This window comes from Microcebus murinus, chromosome 16 (assembly GCF_040939455.1).
Source record: "Microcebus murinus isolate Inina chromosome 16, M.murinus_Inina_mat1.0, whole genome shotgun sequence".
In the NCBI taxonomy this organism is placed as follows: Eukaryota; Metazoa; Chordata; class Mammalia; order Primates; family Cheirogaleidae; genus Microcebus; species Microcebus murinus.
This window is the reverse complement of record NC_134119.1, coordinates 32,875,722-32,894,210: the sequence shown is the minus strand read 5'-3', so window position 1 is coordinate 32,894,210 and position 18,489 is coordinate 32,875,722. Positions and strand designations below refer to the sequence as shown.

Below are 18,489 nucleotides of genomic sequence, written 5' to 3'. Positions count from 1 at the left end.
ACCCTGTCTCTACTAAAAATAGAAAGAAATTGGCTGGACAACTAAAAATATATAGAAAAAATTAGCTGGGCATGGTGGCACATGCCTGTAGTCCCAGCTACTTGGGAGGCTGAGGAAGAAGGATGGCTTGAGCCTAGGAGTTTGAGGTTGCTGTGAGCTAGGATGACACCACAGCACTCTACTCAGGGCAACAGAGTGAGACTGTCTAAAAAAAAAAAAAAAGATGGTCTGGCACCTTTAAGATTCAAGAGCCAAATATATAAATATGCATATATATAAATATGCATCTATATGTAAATAAGCATGCATATGAGCTCAAGAAGGGAGCAACACTTGGTCCTCTTTCCAACGTAATAGCTATACATCTTAAAGGTTGCAGCAGCCCTCCGAGGGAGGCAGGCCTTTTATACTAGGACACAGAGACTCAAAAAGGAAGTGCATTATGCCAGTTGCAGAACAGGGCTCAAACCCTGTATGTCTGGCCACAGGACATTATATTAGGCATGCTCTTCCCGGCTTCATATTTGTTCCCCACCCCCAGACTTCTCACCTTGCAGACAAACCTGATGAAAGGTGACTTTACAATATCTTCTGAGATCAGCTGCCTGTAGGAGAATTTCTCTATCTTCCCCAGGCCTACGAGCTGCCAGAGCTTCTCATCAGACCACAGTGCAAACAGATCCATCTTCCTGAGGGGAAAGGCCTGTTAGAATTCATCGCTTTCCATCACATAAGCTGCCCAGATCATAGCAATTTCCAGAAAGAGAACATGCTCTTCTACTGTGGAAGATGCCTAGGGGGAAGGTTTTCTCATTCCCCACCCAATCAACTAGCCTGTAGCCACTGTCCTGCTGCCACCTCTGCTCCCTCCACCCTTTTCTCCAGGCCCTCCCCTCCCATCAAGCTCATGTCATTCCATCCTTACAATGACCTTGGGAAAGAGGTATCATTATCCACATTTTACAGAGCAGGAGGCTAAAGCCCAGAGAAATGAAGTAACCTGTCTAGGGTCACATCGCTGATAAACCTAAGAGCTGAGCTTGGAACTAGATCTATTTTTCCACAATATGAACAATGGGCCGGGCGCGGTGGCTCACGCCTGTAATCCTAGCACTCTGGGAGGCCGAGGCGGGAGGACTGCTTGAGCTCAGGAGTTCGACACCAGCCTGAGCAAGTGCGAGACCCCGTCTCTACTAAAAACATAAAAATTAGGCAGCCATCGTGGTGTGCTCAGCTACTCGGGAGGCTGAGGCAGGAGGATTGCTTAAGCCCAGGAGTTTGAGGTTGCTGTGAGCTAGGCTGATGCCATGGCACTCTACTCAGAACAATGAAGTGAGACTCTGTCTCAAAAACAAAAGGAAAAAATGGAAAATGAACTATTTATTCCTCCCTTCAGGACTGAATCCCCACTTTCCCAGGCTCCAGCCCCCGTCATGAAGCCACCTCTCTCAGCTCCAGCCACAGGGCCCAGACCCCTCTGCAAACACACTTCTCTGTAGCTGTGCAGCCCTACGACCTAGATCTGCAGAGTTAGTGCAGATTCTTTAGTGGAGTTTTACTCTTTTACATAAAAGCAAATAACTAAAGAGCAATTAAATGAGATTTAATTTATATATCCTATGTGGCCTTTCAGGTAAGTACTCAAAACAAACAAGAATCTTTTGCTATGTATGAGTTCTGTTCTTTGGTTAAATATGGTACCCATAGTTAAGGTGCTTACTTTCTGACCCACACATGATTGTAATTATTTATATCCCGTTATTCATGTATTCTGTATTTACTTGTCTAGCACCTGCATGTGCCTGGCACTGTGACAATATGAGGATTACAATAGTGAAAAAGACAGATCTGGTCCCTGACATCATATTGCTTACTGCCTGACGGGGCATATAAACTGTAAAGAAATTATTATGCAATCAAGAAGTACAGTTTGGATAGGGGGTTTAAAGAAACATGGGGTGTAATAGAAGCATAGATGGGATACCCTTTTTATTCTGGGATGAGGAGTGAGTTAGTGAGGTAGGGTGGTGAAGCCTGGGGACTTGTGAATCAGACATGCTGGACATTTCATCATCCTGAGCCTTGGTTCTCTCATCTACAAACGAAGGACTGAATGTGACATTAGATGTGACAAGTGGTACAAAGTGCCTGGCCCAGCAAGTGCTCAATATATGTTAGTTATTCTTATTATTATTCCACAAGGAAAGGATATTTGAGCTGAGACCTAAAGGTATGATAGGAGTTTGTTAGAGAACAATTGGGTGAGATGTGGATATTCCAGTGCATTCCAGCCAGACAGGACAATACCTAGTATGTTTCCCACCAGGTCTAGGACAAAGTTAAGCACCTATTAAACACACAGGGAGAAAAAATGGTGAATGAAGGTGGAGTTACCTAAAAAATTCAAACTGATGCTGAGCTTCCTTCTGAACTTCCCGGTCCAGATTATTCTCAAGGAAGTCCTCCCGGTCAACAACCAATAACTCCGTTTCCTCCATACAGACCACGGTGGTACTCCTTATTGAAGCATTCTTAAGGCCCATTTCCTGTTGGGTGGATCGGACAAGGGCAAGCGTGAGGCTACCTCCCACTCCTGTTCACAGCCTTACACATATCTTCCCTGTTTCTGTTTCCCCTTGAAATCTCTCCTCCCCAGACTGCAGGTTCCCTGGCCCCTCTAGACTCCTGCCATTCTCCCACGGGGGGCTCACCTCCTCCCTCTTAATCTGCTGCTTGTGGGAAAAGAGGCAATAAGGCCTGAATAGGCCGGAGGGGAGAAAGCTGGAGAAGTCTCCCTATAGAGAACAATACTCCTTAAAGACCACAGGTGAAGAGGTCAAACTTGGACATCACCCTGTCCAACTCCATCAGCATTTGACAGGTGAGGGTTCTGGGGCCCACACAGGGTGTTGACTTGCAGAATAGGAGGCAGGACTGGGCCTGGCCAGAAGTTCTAGCAGGAGTCCTGTCATCTTCCCACCCCCACCCCAGGGACCCAGGCCCTTCCCCAGGCTTACCCCAAAATAGCTACCCTTGCACAGCAATATCGGATAGGGATCCAGGAAGGCACTGCTGCCATCATCATCCATGGTCACTGCAACTGAGCCCAGATAGATGAAATAAAGGCTGTTGCCCCTCTGCCCCTTCTTGATGAGCACACGCCTGCGACCAAACCTGGGGAAAGACCACGGCCAGCTGAGCTGGTAGCAACATGGAGACCAGTCCATGCTGGAAAAACTCTGGACTGGGTATGCTCTTTGCTCTCGGCTGTGAAAGCACAGCCTTGGGCTAGAAGGACCTTCAGAACAGCCCAGGTCCTGCCTATCAGACTGGATCCCTCCACTAACACCTCTCCAGTTGCCTGCCTTGGTTAGCCTGCAGCTTCCTGAGAGCAGAGTCTTCGCTGGCCTGGTGCACTGTCATATGTGCTTAAGCTCATAGTAGATGCTCAGTGAACAGTAGTTGACTAAATGAGTGAACAAATGCTGAAAGCAATGGATGGGTTAATGGAGTAGCTGAGTGATTAGGAGTACTGGCTTTAATGTCAGACCAGGATCCAAATACTGGCTTTGCCCTTAGTTGTGTGACACTGGGCAACTCATAGCCCCTCTTCGAGCCTCAGTTCCTCTTCTCTATAAAATGAAGATGAGCATGCCCAGAAAGAGACAGATAAATGGCCTTATTATGATCCTCAGTAGTTCACTACCCAACTGGGCACTCTTAGGGTAGAGGTGCCCAGGCCCTGAACAAACTGGGATTTTGTCCTTAGACTCAGAGGGAAGTTTCTGTATTTCATTTACAAGGCCAAATCTCACTTCTTTCAATTTCCATTCATTTCCTTCATTCAGTCCGCAAGTTAAATAAATGGCAACTGTGTCTCTTAGGCACAGTGAATGGCACAATTTTGTTTACAAAATTATGGTCATGTACAAGAGGTAAATGAGGTTAAAAAATGCTTTAAGAGGGTTAAACACAGGCTAATTCAGAAGCACAGAGAAGGAACATTTAATCCAGCTTAAGAAGATCAAAGGCTCTAGCATGGTGTGCGAAGTGAGTTATGCAGGTGGAAAAAGAGATGGACAAGTGTCCAAGGCGGAGAGACCACCGTGGCCAAAGGCACAGAGGTAGCCTAAAGCATGGCACATTCAAGGGCAGACAGTGCACTTCACGGGAGAGGAAATGGGATAGGAGAAGTCAGGGGAGTGGTGTCAGAGAAATTCAACTGGCCCAAACCCTCCAAAGCTGGGCTGAGTTTGGATTTTTCCCAGAAGATGATGGGGAGCCCAAAAATCTGCCCTTTAGTCTCTGCCAGGTCTGATGAGTGACCGTGGTATTAATAGAAGTGCCCTGATGGCAGGGCTATGTCTGTCATTTCCCCCAACTCTGAGCTCATGCCACTTGCCCTTGGCAGGTCTTCCTGTTCCTCTTCTGCCACCACACTGCCACCTTCTATTTGTTTGTGACTCACTGGCTTGACCAGCAGCAGGAGCACCAACACTCTTCTCAGGGCAGATGGCACTCCCTTTATTCCAGCAAGCTGTCCATGTTGCTCCCCCTGCCTGGAATGGCCTTCCCTCTCTTCTCCACTGTCTCGGATTCGTTCAGGAACTCAGATCCTACTTCCTCCAGGAAGCCTTCCCTAACCCAGCCAACAGCAGCATCTCCTATTCCGAGCTCCCACCAGCCTCATAATCCCGTGCAAACTGAGGGGAGGGATCAGAGGGCACACATAGAATGGCGTTAGGCTGAAGTCAGTAGCCTCAGGATCGTCTCTGGCTGGGGGCTTGATCAGGTCTAAACCAGAGGCTGATCTTTATCAACATAGGAAAGAGGAGACGCCCCAAATGACAATGAATAGATGGGAGATGGAAAGAAAATTCAGCTAGCAAATGAGATTCTGAAGAAGAGGAAGCACAGGCTTCATTCAAATGTAGACTTCTAGAGCTAGAGCCAGAAAGACCGTCAGAAACCATCAAGCTCAACCAACATTTTTGGAAAGAGGAGAGTGGGCCCAGGGAGCCCACAGCTTGCTAAAGGTCATGGTAAGCCATAATCAAGTCAGCACTAGAACCCAAATCTCTTAGAGCAGACATCTGTTGCTTTTGCTGTCAAGTACCTGGTCACATTTTTCTGCCAACTGTACCCTGATTTTGTTTCTGGGGAACTATCTTTTCTCAACTCTCAATCAAAGTACCACTGACCCCAGTGATGAGCAAGCAAAGTCAATCTGGTTCAGAAAGAACTAATCCCAAAGCTCTCACTCGAATGACTGAAAAGAGCTTTTCTCTCTGTCCCGTTGGAATAGAACTGAAAAGATAGGATTTGGAGCTTTGACAGTGGCAGCCATCTTGCCACCATGAGGGGAGTGTCTGATGGAGGAGAAGGCTTATGGGAACCAAGTACGAAGAGACAGAGATAGACAGATAGGCACTGGGTCCTGGGGACACTGAGCCCCTGAATTCCAGCCAAGCCTGAAACTGAACTGTTTTCCCAGGACTTTTCAGATACATGAGTCACTGATGTATTACTCTGGGTTGATCTGTCTGATGCTTGCAGCTGAAAGAATCCTATCTAAGCTGCTAATTCCCAGTCCCAGAAATAATCAACAGCTAGCAGACGGCTTTACCAATGATCGCTTCACTTTATCTTCCCCCAAATCTTGTTATTTTCCTTTGTAAAGCCCACAAAATCCATATTATTACCTTTATTTCACTGATGAGGGTACTGAGGCTCAGAGAGGTTAAGTAGCTTGCCTGAGGTCACACTGGGGCAGACATGGCACTGAATTTCAGAGCATCTAGCTCCATGATTCTTTTTCTTTCTATGACACCACTCTGCCTGGCATGGAATCTTACTTTACAGGCAGTGGTGACTTGCTCTATTCTTCACTGGGCTAGAACAAAGCCAATGGTTCCCTCTGCCTGGAATGTCCTTGTCTACACCCCGCCTGTCAAATCTACCTGTTTAAAGACAAACTTTTCTGTGAAACTCTTGACCAAGCCAGCTGGAAGGTAATCTCCTTACCCTGGGAGTATCCTGTGCTGGTCATTAAGGGCCTCAGCCTGTATTTATGAATAGTTGTGTTATGTCTCAGACTGTGACCTCCATGAAGGAATATATTGGGGCACAAACCTATTGTGGCCTTACCTCAAATATTCTGCTAGGCTGCCCCTCTGAGGCCATGGAGATGGCCTGGAGGTGGTGATATTTCCACATGGACTTGGACCTTCCTAGTATAAGGTATTTATTAATACATGGTACTTCTTCTCATGTCATGGACCCTTTGACAGTCTGGTGAAGGCTTCACAGAACGTTTTAAATGTATAAAATAAAATCCAGCAGAATTACAATTAACAAGTGTTTTTAAAAAAACCCAAATTTGTGATATGACAATATAGGTACATCTTTATTAAGGCACCAAATAACAAGATCTGAGCAGATCTAATATGGTAACTATAATAATTTTGAAGATGTGAAGAACATAAATTGTTTTTTGAGAAATCCTTAACAACTTGAATATGAATTGAAAATATCTGTGATTTCTTCCAGTGAAAAAGTCACAGGGATGGCTTATATTCCAGTGCTTTGTTGCCCACATTCATGATTGAAGGAAATGGCCAATTTCCTTTTACAATCATACATGTACAATTAAAGGAAATGGTCAATTTCAGCTAGAGATTAATGAAAATAGATTTTTTTTTTCCTCATGCAAGTTCACAGACCCTGTTCTAGTACCTACCTAGATATATTACAATCATCTGAGATCCATTCTGGCTTTTACAGCCTGGATTTGAATCTCAGCTTTGCTTCTTATTATCTGGGTGATTTAGATGGAGCCACTTCACTTCTCTGAGCCTCAGTTTCCTCACCTGGAAAATGAAGGAATTGGACCAGATCCTTTCTGAGGTTCCCACCAGATCCTCCTCCTCCATAATTCTATGAAGACTCTAAATGAGTGAGTGAGATAAACAGCACTGCAACATAAGGTGAGCTCTAAGGTGAACCAACAGAAGATTCTCCAAGACCAATATGCTACAGAGGAGTAGGACCTGCCCTAGGCCTTCTCAGCTGGGCTCTTCCTGCCCAGCCCAGCCCTAGCCCAGGGGACAAGGACTGTGCCCCCCACTGACCGTTCAAAGCGCATGACTTTGGCCAGGAGCAGCTGCATTGGCTCTGCGTAGTTCCGGTAGCCGTCTAGATCCTGCAAGACATTACGGAGGGCCTGGATCTCCTGCTCTGTCCTCCAAGAAGGCTTCTTCTCCATGATTTTTATAGCTCTTGGAGGGAAGTGACCCTGGGGAGAGAAGGCCAGAGTGACACAGAGGATCCAGCAGTTCCCCCATGGGCCGGTTGGCCACTCACCACTTGTACTCTTTCCTGTCCCCTACACAAGAGTGGCTGACATGTGATGAGTGCTTATTGTGTGCCAGGCATCCAGATCTGACTCTTCACTGGCCCAAGAACCATCATTCCCATTTGACACATGGAGAACTTCAGGCAGGATTATAAGTAGATCTGCCACATGCTAAGGCCCCAAACCCTTCCACTCTGGGCTGCAGGGGCCCTGCAGGGTCCCCTCAGCACATGCACACTGTGGTTAGGGGAGACCTCCTGCTTGTCTTAGCCTAGATCTCGGCATGCTACAGGAGACTGAGGAGCAAAAAGAACCTTCCAGAGACTATTAGCTAAACCTTTTCTTCCCTAGTGAACCAGGATTTATGGACCAGCACATGGGCAGATCTACTACTCCCACCTGCTGGAGAAGTGGGACTGTGAATCATTAACACCTCCAATGGCTTCCCTCCAACCCCATCTCCTACCTCTCCCCTTCCTTCTCTATTCTCAAGCTTTCTGTCTATCCCTAGCTTTCCATCTATCTGGGTGTGGTAGCACGTACTTGTAGTCCCAGCCACTTAGGAGGCTGGGGTGGGAGGATTAGTAGAACCCAGGAGTGTGAGGTAGCAGTGAGCTATGATGATGCCACTGCACTCTACCTGGGGGGAAAGAGCAAGAATCTGCCTCAAACAAAAAAAAAAAAGAAGAAGAAAAAGAAATACATGGGCTATAGGTTCATCAATTGAAACAAATGGACCATTCAGGCAGGGGATGTTGAAAATTAGGGAAGCTGTGCATGTGTGGGGACAGGGGACATTTGGGAAATTTCTGTACCTTCCTATCAATTTTGCTGCAGAACTAAAACTACTCTTAAAAAATTAAGTATTAAGGAGGTAAAAGACCTCTACAGGGAGAACTATGAAACACTGAAGAAGGAAATAGCAGAGGATGTAAACAGGTGGAAGACCATATCATGCTCATGGGTCAGCAGAATCAATATTGTTAAAATGTCTATACTACCCAAAGTGATCTACAATGCAATCCCTATTAAAATAACATCATCATTTCCCACAGATATAGAAAAAATAATTTTACACTCCACATCGAACCAGAGAAAACTCCATATATCAAAAGCAATCCTAGGCAATAAAAGCAAAATGGGAGGCCGGGTGTGGTGGCTCATGCCTGTAATCTTAGCACTCTGGGAGGCTGAGGTGGGCAGATTGCTCGAGGTCAGGAGTTGGAAACCAGCCTGACTGAGATCTAGTCTCTACTATAAATAGAAAGAAATTAATTGGCCAACTAAAATATATATATACAAAAAATTAGCCGAGCATGGTGGCACATGCCTATAGTCCCAGCTACTCGAGAGGCTGAGGCAGTAGGATCACTTGAGCCCAGGAGATTGAGGTTGCTGTGAGCTAGGCTGATGTCACGACACTCTAGCCTGGGCAACAAGGTGAGACTCTGTCTCAAAAAACAAAAAACAAAATGGGAGGTATCAATTTACCAGACTTCAAACTATACTACAAGGATATAGTAATTAAAGCAGCTTGGGACTGGCACACAAGAACAGGGACATTGACCAGTGGAACAGAATGGACAACCCAGATATAAAACCATCCTCATATAGCCATCTAATGAATCTATGATTCATTAGTAAAAAATCTATGATTCATTCAATAAATGAATCTATGATTCTAAGCCTCTCTAATTCTGAGGGTTCTCTTTGAGAAGTTTAGTGTTATTAGAGGCCCAATATGGACTATAGTGAGGCTCAGTTTCCTGTCAGAATCCAAGTGCTGCGCTGAGAGGCAGCATAAATATGTATAAAAATATGAGTATATTATATATCAGTTTTATTGAGATATAATTCATATACCATATGATTCACCATTTAAAGTATACAATTCAGTGGTGTCTAGTGTATTCACAGAGTTGAACAATCATCACCAAAATTGATTTGATTTTTCTTCCTTCCTTCTCCCTGTTTTTGACAAAGCAGACAAAAACATACACTGGGAAAAGAATCCTTATTCAATAAATGGTTTTGGGAAAACCAGATAGCCACATGTAGAAGACTGAAACAGGACCCACACCTTTCACCTCTCACAAAAATCAACTCATGCTGAGTAACACACTTGAACCTTAGGTGTGAAACTATTAGAATTCTAGAGGAAAACATTGGAAATACTCTTCTAGACATTGGCCTAGGCAAAGAATTTATGAAGAAGACCCCAAAGGCAATCACAGCATCAACAAAAATAAATAAATGGGACCTGATCAAATTAAAAAGCTTCTGCACAGCCAAAGAAACTGTCAAGAGAGCAAACAGACAACCCACAGAATGGAAGAAAATTTTTGCAAGCTACACATCCGATAAAGGGTTGATAACTAGAATCTATTTAGAACTCAGGAAAATCAGCAAGGAAAAATCAAACAACCCTATCAAAAAGTGGGCAAAGGACATGAACAGAAACTTTCCAAAAGGAGACAGAATAATGGCCAACAAACATATGAAAAAATGCTCAACATCTCTAATCATCAGGGAAATGCAAATCAAAACCACAATGACGAGGCGGGCGGATTGCTCAAGGTCAGGAGTTCGAAACCAGCCTGAGCAAGAGCCAGACCCTGTCTCTACCATAAATAGAAAGAAATTAATTGGCCAACTAATATATATATAGAAAAAATTAGCCGGGCATGGTGGCGCATGCCTGTAGTCCCAGCTAGTCGGGAGGCTGAGGCAGCAGGATTGCTTGAGCCCAGGAGTTTGAGGTTGCTGTGAGCTAGGCTGACGCCATGGCACTCACTCTAGCCTGGGAAACAAAGTGAGACTCTGTCTCAAAAAAAAAAAAAAAAAAAAGAAAAAGAAAAAAAACCACAATGAGATATCACTTATCTCCAGTGAGAATGGCCTTTATTAACAAGTCCCCAAACAATAAATGTTGGCATGGATGTGGAGAGATAGGAACACTTCTACACTGCTGGTGGGATAGCAAACTAGTTCAACCTCTGTGGAAACCAATATGGAGATACCTTAAGTAATACAAGTGGATCTACCATTTGATCCAGCAATCCCATTACTGGGCATCTACCCAAAAGAACAAAAGTCACTCTATGAAAAAGACACCTGCACTCGAATGTTTATAGCAGCACAATTAACAATTGCAAAGATGTAGAAACAACTGAAGTGCCCAGCAATACATGAGTGGATTAATAAAATGTGGTATATGCATACCATGGAGTACTATCCAGCTATAAGAAACGACGGTGATATAGCACCTCTTTTATTTTCCTGGATAGAGCTGGAACCCATTCTATTAAGTGAAGTATCCCAAGAATGGAAAAATAAGCACTACATGTACTAACCAGCAAATTGGTATTAACTAATCAACACCTAAGTGGACATATAGGAATAACATCTATAGGGTGTCGGGCAGGAGGGGGAGGGAGGGGATGGGTATATACATACATAATGAGTGCATACCAACTGGGTGATGGACATGCTTGAAGCTCTGACTTGAGGGGAGAGGGGAGAAGGGCAATATACATAACCTTAACATTTGCACCCCCATAATATGCTAAAATAAATAAATAAATAATTTTAAAAATTAAGTATTGGCTGGGCACAGTGGCTCATGCCTATAATCCTAGCACTCTGGGAGGCTAAGGCAGGAGGATTGCTTGAGCTCAGGGGTTCGAGACCAGCCTGAGCAAGAGCAAGACCCAGTCTCTACTATAAATAGAAAAGAAATTAGCCAAACAACTAAAAATAGAAAAAATTAGCTGGGCATGATGGTACCTGTAATACCTATGTGTCCACTTAGGTGCTGCTCAGTTAATACCAGTTTGCTGGTGAGTGTATGTGGTGCTTGTTTTTCCATTCTTGGGATACTTCACTTAGTAGTATGGGTTCCAGCTCTAACCAGGAAAATATAAGATGTGCTATAAACAATGTTTTTGAAATGTACCCACTGTCTCCACTGTCTTACAGTTGCTACAATAAATGAATCTATGATTCTAAGCCTCTCTAATTCTGAGGGTTCTCTTTGAGAAGTTTAGTGTTATTAGAGGCCCAATATGGACTATAGTGAGGCTCAGTTTCCTGTCAGAATCCAAGTGCTGCGCTGAGAGGCAGCATAAATATGTATAAAAATATGAGTATATTATATATCAGTTTTATTGAGATATAATTCATATACCATATGATTCACCATTTAAAGTATACAATTCAGTGGTGTCTAGTGTATTCACAGAGTTGAACAATCATCACCAAAATTGATTTGATTTTTCTTTTTAATTTTTCGTCTTTTAGAAATGGGGTCTCACTCTGTGGCTCAAGCTGGAGTGCAGTGGTACAATCATAGCTCAATGTAACCTTGAACTCCTAGCATCAAGTGATCCTCCAACCTTAGCCTACCAAAGTGCTGAGATTACAGCTGTGGGCCACTACACCCAACTGCAATCAATTTTAGAAATTTTTCATCACCCTAAAGAAATCCCATACCCATTAGCAGTCACTGGAAGGGCAGGTTTCAAAACTGCGTTTCTACTCTTCTCTGCGTTGGAAACAGAATCATACGCGTCTCACATACGCGTCTCATTCAAGGGCCACCTATAGGCCTTGCCTATAACAAACTCTCCCTCGGTGCCCTCCTCTCTCCCTCTGGTGCTATGCACAGAATTGCCCTTATAGCTAGAGTTCTGTGGCTCTCAGATGGGCCCCTAGTTTCTCCTGTGTTAAGGATAAAGCTTGGGTAACCTTCAATGCCCAGTGTCAGACACTGGCCAGTCTGGAAGGCTAAAGAAACACAGAATTTGGATGACTTAAGTGATTATACTTCCTACACGAGGGGGCAGGAGCAATTAGACCATGCCCAGGAGAGGCAGGCAATAGAAGCCATACCTTGGTGCGAAGGGAGGGGGGGATGGGCACAGGTGGTCCCAGTACCAGATATAAAGTTCTGTTCTCCCTGTTTCCCTGGGAGAAAAACCAACATGGCTCCTCCAGGCCAGGGTCAACTCAGGTTCGCTCTAGTGGGAACCTCAGATCTTCCCTATAAATAGGTAGGCTCTTTTAAATTTTAAAGTGGATTTAAAATTTTAATTTAATATCCAGGACATGGTAGGGAAAAGCTGGGAAGACAACAACGATGCCTGAAATTCAGAGAGCAAGTCACACAGTCCAAAGCCTCGCCCAGATATAAAAGCATTCATTCCCCCATCAGCCTGGGGAGACTCTAAGGGCATCTGACACCCAGGTGTGACTGGTGTGCCCACCATCTTTCAGACAATTCAGGTCAGAACCAGAACTCACGCACAGACCAGGGCTTTCCTTACCACCTGGCTTCTTTCCCCTCTGTCTGGGGTTCTCGCATCCTCTGCTTTGTTGTCTGCTATTTTCCCATGAGTCCAAACCTAGGAACTCTCTGCTGTTGGTTCTGCTCAGCTCAACAGTGACAACTGGTGCCTGGGTGCTCACAGTGTTGGAACAACAGGGCAGGAAGGGATCACTGAGATCTGCTAATTTATAGATGAGGAAACTAAGTGGCAGGCTCAGGGTAACACACTGTGTTGGTAGCAGAGCCTGGGCTGAAACCAGCTCTCCTGATGCCCAGCCCAGTGGTTCTTCCAGGCCATGGCACAGAAGGAAAATGCCCCCATGGCAAGGTTAGAGCTATGCATACCTCCTTTGCAATGAAGTCCATGGTATCAAATGTGATTCGGCTTTGCTTCTTCACCTGAAATAAAGGAGGCAGGGAGAGGAGGGCAACTCAGCAAGACTGCCCAGAACTTTGCATCTGAAGCCCTTTTGTGTACCTGGACCACCATGGGAGGCAGGAAGCCACAGAAAACCTCTTAGAAGCAGCCCTTGCATGCCACTTTTGCTTAAAATCCCCAATTCCACACCAGATTTGGGTCCAGCATTGACAACAAATTATTGTGAAGGGGTGGGGAGAGGGAAAGGAGGATAAAGAGAAGACAGAAAAGAAGGATGGAGAGAGAACAGAAAAGAAGCAAACAAACAAAGTATGGGGGTGGAAGGAGAGATAAGAAAGAAAAGAAAAAAACAAATGAAGCCAACCTTTGTTAAGTGCCTTTAATGAGCCAAGCATGGTGCATCTTCTGTAACTTAGTCCATTTAATAATCAGAACAAAGTGGGTTTTATTAAGCCCCATTTTGGACTTGAGGTGTCCAAGGATCACACAGCAAGTAAATGGTCCTGCTGGGAGCCAAACCCAAGGCTTTGGGTGAACCCAAGTCCACGTCTAGAGTGTACCAGGAGGAGAAGGTGTCAGTGGCCTTAGGATGAACTAATCCAACTCTATCTTCTGACAGAGGAAGAGAGGATGTAGAGAGCAGAGAGTATGTAGGAAGAGCCAAGGGAGAAGGAAGGGGACACCCAAGGCCCTGACCACCACCCTAGACCAAACCAGGGCCCCCAATCTCCTCTCTAAGCAAACTTCCTGTTGTCCCTGAAGCCCACTCAGATCCCTCTCCTTCCCCTTTTTTACCATTTGTGTGTCCGTGGGGTGCTTCTCGGTGAGGCCACTGAAGGAAACAAGTGGTGCTCAGAATGTCCAGATGCACATACTGAGCTGAAAGCCAGACGATGGCTCTCTACACCTGAACCCACGCCCCAACCCCAGCTCTCCACCTGGCAACCACGTGACCCCTGTGGCCTGCCCTCATGAGGCTCTGCTCAAGGCCACTCTGGCTGGCCAGTGTGGGCAAGTTTCGCTTCACAGTCCCCTGACAAGAAGCCTGACTCTGGGTCTTCAGCTTCCAAGTGCCCCATGCCTCAGCCCAGGTCTTTTGCTAACCAAAGCCCCTTGATCTCCAGAACCGGTGGCTTCACCATGGCCTGCCATCCTGAGAGAATGTCCTTCCTGAGAGCTAACCTGAGTCTCTCAGGTTGCAATTCTTCTAGTCCATCCCTTTTCATTTCAGCCCAACCACAGGACTGCAGCTGTGTTCAGTGTGGCCAGCACAGTGTCTTAAAATACAGTCTAGTCTATAGATTCAAATGTCTTTGGATGGGGCATGTCCTTTCTCTGGAGCTGGCCCATAGGCCCCTACCCCCTGTGCTCTATCTTAATCTCAGCCACATGCACTAGTTATACTGCCTGCCGGCCCCTTAGAAACCAATCTAAGGCTGCCTTCCTTTCCCCCATCACCAGCCCCAGACCTGTCTTTGGCCACTATCCTTCAGAAACCACTTTGGGAAATTTCTTGGAGTAAATTGATCTAGTCACTCTGGATCTAGTCACTCTTGACCCAACAGGTTACCTTTGGGAAACCAGAATGAGTTAACAGAATAGGGACCAATTTTTCTGAGCTGAAAAGGGGCTCATCATCTACTACTACGATAAAGACATTTTACACTGGGACCTTCTAGGAAATCTAGAAAGCATGGTCCCCATGGTGATCAGGGTCCTGAACATGTTCCCTTCATTTAAGTGGGAGGATAGGAAAGAAGGAGAGATGCTAATAGAGTGTGGGGGCCTTCGGAAAACCCTGACTCCACTGTGACTCCTGGATTCCTCTGGCTCTTTTGATCATGTTGGAATGGAGAATGCTTCTTCCCCACTCCCAGTGTTTCCTTCCACATGTTAGCAGAACACTATTGCCTCTCTCCTTCCACACTGAGGAGTGACTTAAACTCCTGGGTGGATTTAGAAGGAGAAACTAGGCATGGTCGTCCCTCTGAGCCCACGTTCTCCTCTGCTTTGCTCGGCTGTGAGTTTAGGGCAGCAGGCCCTGCTGTGGCACTGGAGCCTGCCTTGGTCCAGCACCACCTGAGACGAGGCCTGTAAGGAAGGCTGTCTAATTCTGAGGTTCAGTATTAGGTAACCCTCTTGCTTTACGGTAAGTCACCCTTCTCCAATACAAATCTGGTCATTAATAAAGGTGACAGTTGGGTCTCCCATCTGCTTTACCCTTTGCTTTCTCTCTCATTTGGTTCTGAACTTGAACGGGGAGGTGGCATGCTATTTTATCGAAGCCCCGTAAGCCCTCATAATCATGCTGAACCCAGCAGCTTACATCCCAGACAGAGAAGATAGGATGCTTTCTCTGAGAAGACGCAATGATTTGAAACTCCCGGAATCCCCTAAGGCCTTCGCGGAACATTTTACACACTCGGATCATCACTATGATGTCCATGATGAGCCGGTACAGCCCCTGTGGAAACAAAGCAAACAAGATCAGTGGAAACCATCTGTTCTCAACAGTCAACACTGGGCTGGATGGCGCTGGACAAGGTGAAATTTAACAGGATTAAATGCAGTGGTGTGTTGGAATGATAGCTACATTTTCAGAAAGTTTGCAGGCCTGTTGAAATTATGCTGCTAGCTTGAAACTGGCCATGGTGGAAGAATTTATGCCACAGAAATTGGCAGCTACTACAAATCAGGGCATCCCCTTTTCCCAGGAACCAGATGTTAAACATTCACCCCCACAGCACTACATTCAATGTCCAAGTCCTTCACTTTGACGCAGAATATAAAGGGCACAAGTGACTGCAGGCAGAGTGGGGGTGGTACCAAGAGCCTGAATTTGGGAATCAGAGGGATCTGAGGGAAAAATGGTCAGAAAGATGCAGCATTGCTGGCTTTGAAGGTGAAGGAAGGGGGAGCCACAAGTCAAGGAATCTGAGTGGGACTTTAGAAGCAGAAAAGGCAAAAAAAATGGATTCTTCTCTAGAACCTCGAAAAGGGAACGCAACTCTGCTGGAAACCCTGGAAACCCCAAAGACACCTGTGGCAGACTTCCAGTCTATAGTACTGTAAGATAATACATTTGTTTTGTTGTAAACCACTAAATTGTGATTATTTGTTATGGCAGCAATAGAAAACTATTAAATAATATAACCCCTAATCCAAGGTGAGCCATCCTATATTTTCCCTGGGAATTTGGAATTGGGACTGAGAACAAAGCATCCTCTTGACTCCAATATAAATTTAGGAGTAAGGGCAGCCACAGGCTACTAGCCAAGTGAATACAGAGGCCAGAGAGAATCCAGAATGTAAAACCATCTGTGAGTCAACTAACTGGCTTTCTTCAGTCAATTTCACAAGGAGAAAAACAAGGTATGGGAGCTGTTCTAGATTAAGAGTCAAGAGACATACAAACAAACTCAAAGTATGAACCTCGATTGGATCCTGCTTCGTGATAACAAGCTACACAAGGGAAATTAAATATGATTGCATGTCAGATGATATTAGGGAATTAGTGTTAATTTTCTTAGTATTATAGTGGCATTGTGATTATGTGGGAGAATGCTCTTATTTTTAAGAAAGAAATGTCATAAAGTAGAAAATTTACTTTTTACTTTTTTTTTTTTTTTTTGAGGCAGAGTCTCACTCTGTTACCAGGGCTAGAGTGCCATGGCATCAGCCTAGCTCACAGCAACCTCAAACTCCGGGGCTCAAGCAATCCTTCTGCCTCAGCCTCCCAAGTAACTAGGACTACAGGCATGAGCCACCACGCCCAGCTAATTTTTTTCTATATATTTTTAGTTTTCCAATTAATTTCTTTTTATTTTTAGTAGAGATGGGGGTCTCGCTCTTGCTGAGGCTGGTCTCGAACTCTTGACTCAAGCGATCCTCCCATTAATTAACCCATTTAATCCCAGAGTGTTAAGATTACAGGCATGAGCCACCATGTCCAGCCTGGCAATTTACTTTCAAATGATATAGCAAACACACACACATAAATACATAATGGCAATATAGCAAAATGTTGAATGTTAGATCTAATGAGTGATTATTATATATACATATATATTTCAACGTCTATGTTTGAAAATTTCCATAATAAAAAAATGTAAAAACTGAATAAGATGTCTGCTTACTAACTTCTGTTATTAAGTACATCATAAACAAAGTGAAAAGAAAAACTGTAGCCTGGAAGAATATATTTTCCATGCATATAAATGACAAAGGTTTACTATCCAGAATTTGTTTTTAAAAATCCTACAAATAAAAACAACAACAACAACAACAAAAAACAAAACACATTGGATATACCTGGTCTGAAAAACAAAATCCTAGCCGGGCCCGGTGGCTCACCCCTGTAATACTAACACTCTGGGAGGCTGAGGCAGGCGGATTGCTTGAGGTCAGGAGTTCGAAACCAGCCTGAGCAAGAGCGAGACCCCGTCTCTACTATAAACAGAAAGAAATTAATTGGCCAACTAATATATATAGAAAAAAATTAGCCGGGGCAGGGTGGCGCATGCCTGTAGTCCCAGCTACTCGGGAGGCTGAGGCAGGAGGATCGCTTGGGCCCAGGAGTTTGAGGTTGCTGTGAGCCAGGCTGATGCCACAGCACTCACTCTAGCCTGGGCAACTAAGCGAGACCTCTGTCTCAAAAAAAAAAAAAAAAAATCCTACAAATCGAAAGAAAAATACAAATAATACAATAACAAAATGAGCAAAGGATCTGAACATGTAATTCAAAGGGCAAACTCAAGTCACCTATAAATTATGAAAAGATTCTTAACATCACTAGAAATAATAGAAATGTAAATCACAGTAACAATAAGATGCTATTTTACACTTAACATTGGGGAACTGGGAAAGATAATAAAATCATGTTGTAGAGCAATTTGGCAACATTATTTATAAAGTTGAGGATGTTGTTTACAATCGAGGAATTATACACACTTTATGTAACCTCTTTAGAGAAACACACATATGTACACAAGGAGACAGCCATGGGACTGATCATGGCAGCACTGTCTGTAACAGTGAATGGCTGAGAGCAGTTAAGTGTCCATCAGGAGGGGAAGGGATCAATACATTATGGTACAGTCACAGGATTTAACATAGCACACTAGATCTGTGTGTGTCAATGTGGATAAAGGTGAAACAATTCTGAGTGGAAAAAGTGAAGTCTGATACCATTTATGGTGTCATTTGTAAAAAGTGGGCCACATACTACATGTTGTTTATGGACATATATACAAGCAATAATATATAAAGATGTAAATAGGAAGGGCAACACCAACCTCAGGAAAGTAGTTACCAGTAAAGAAAAATAAAACGGCATGGGATGGGAACAAGCTTTACCTGTACCTGTAATATTCTATAAGATTTCTTTAAAAACTAGATCTCTACATGAAACATAGAGAAAGGTACTTTAAT

General features: G+C 44.4%; 1 protein-coding gene across 3 annotated transcripts in view; it reads right to left on the bottom strand.

Moving 5' to 3' along the window:
- CNBD2 (cyclic nucleotide binding domain containing 2) overlaps window positions 1-18,489 on the bottom strand; it is a 57,282-nt gene that overhangs the window by 24,987 nt on the left and 13,806 nt on the right. For 2 of the 3 annotated variants that reach the window (XM_012755222.3, XM_012755226.3), the window contains 6 exons: window positions 15,386-15,523; window positions 13,026-13,079; window positions 7,131-7,294; window positions 3,018-3,174; window positions 2,395-2,546; window positions 551-689 (listed from right to left, as the gene is read on the bottom strand). In XM_012755222.3, the coding sequence (XP_012610676.1) occupies window positions 551-689; window positions 2,395-2,546; window positions 3,018-3,174; window positions 7,131-7,294; window positions 13,026-13,079; window positions 15,386-15,523 (804 nt within the window). The remainder of the gene's footprint in view (window positions 1-550; window positions 690-2,394; window positions 2,547-3,017; window positions 3,175-7,130; window positions 7,295-13,025; window positions 13,080-15,385; window positions 15,524-18,489) is intronic. The other variant, XM_076011075.1, reaches the window with a different exon arrangement.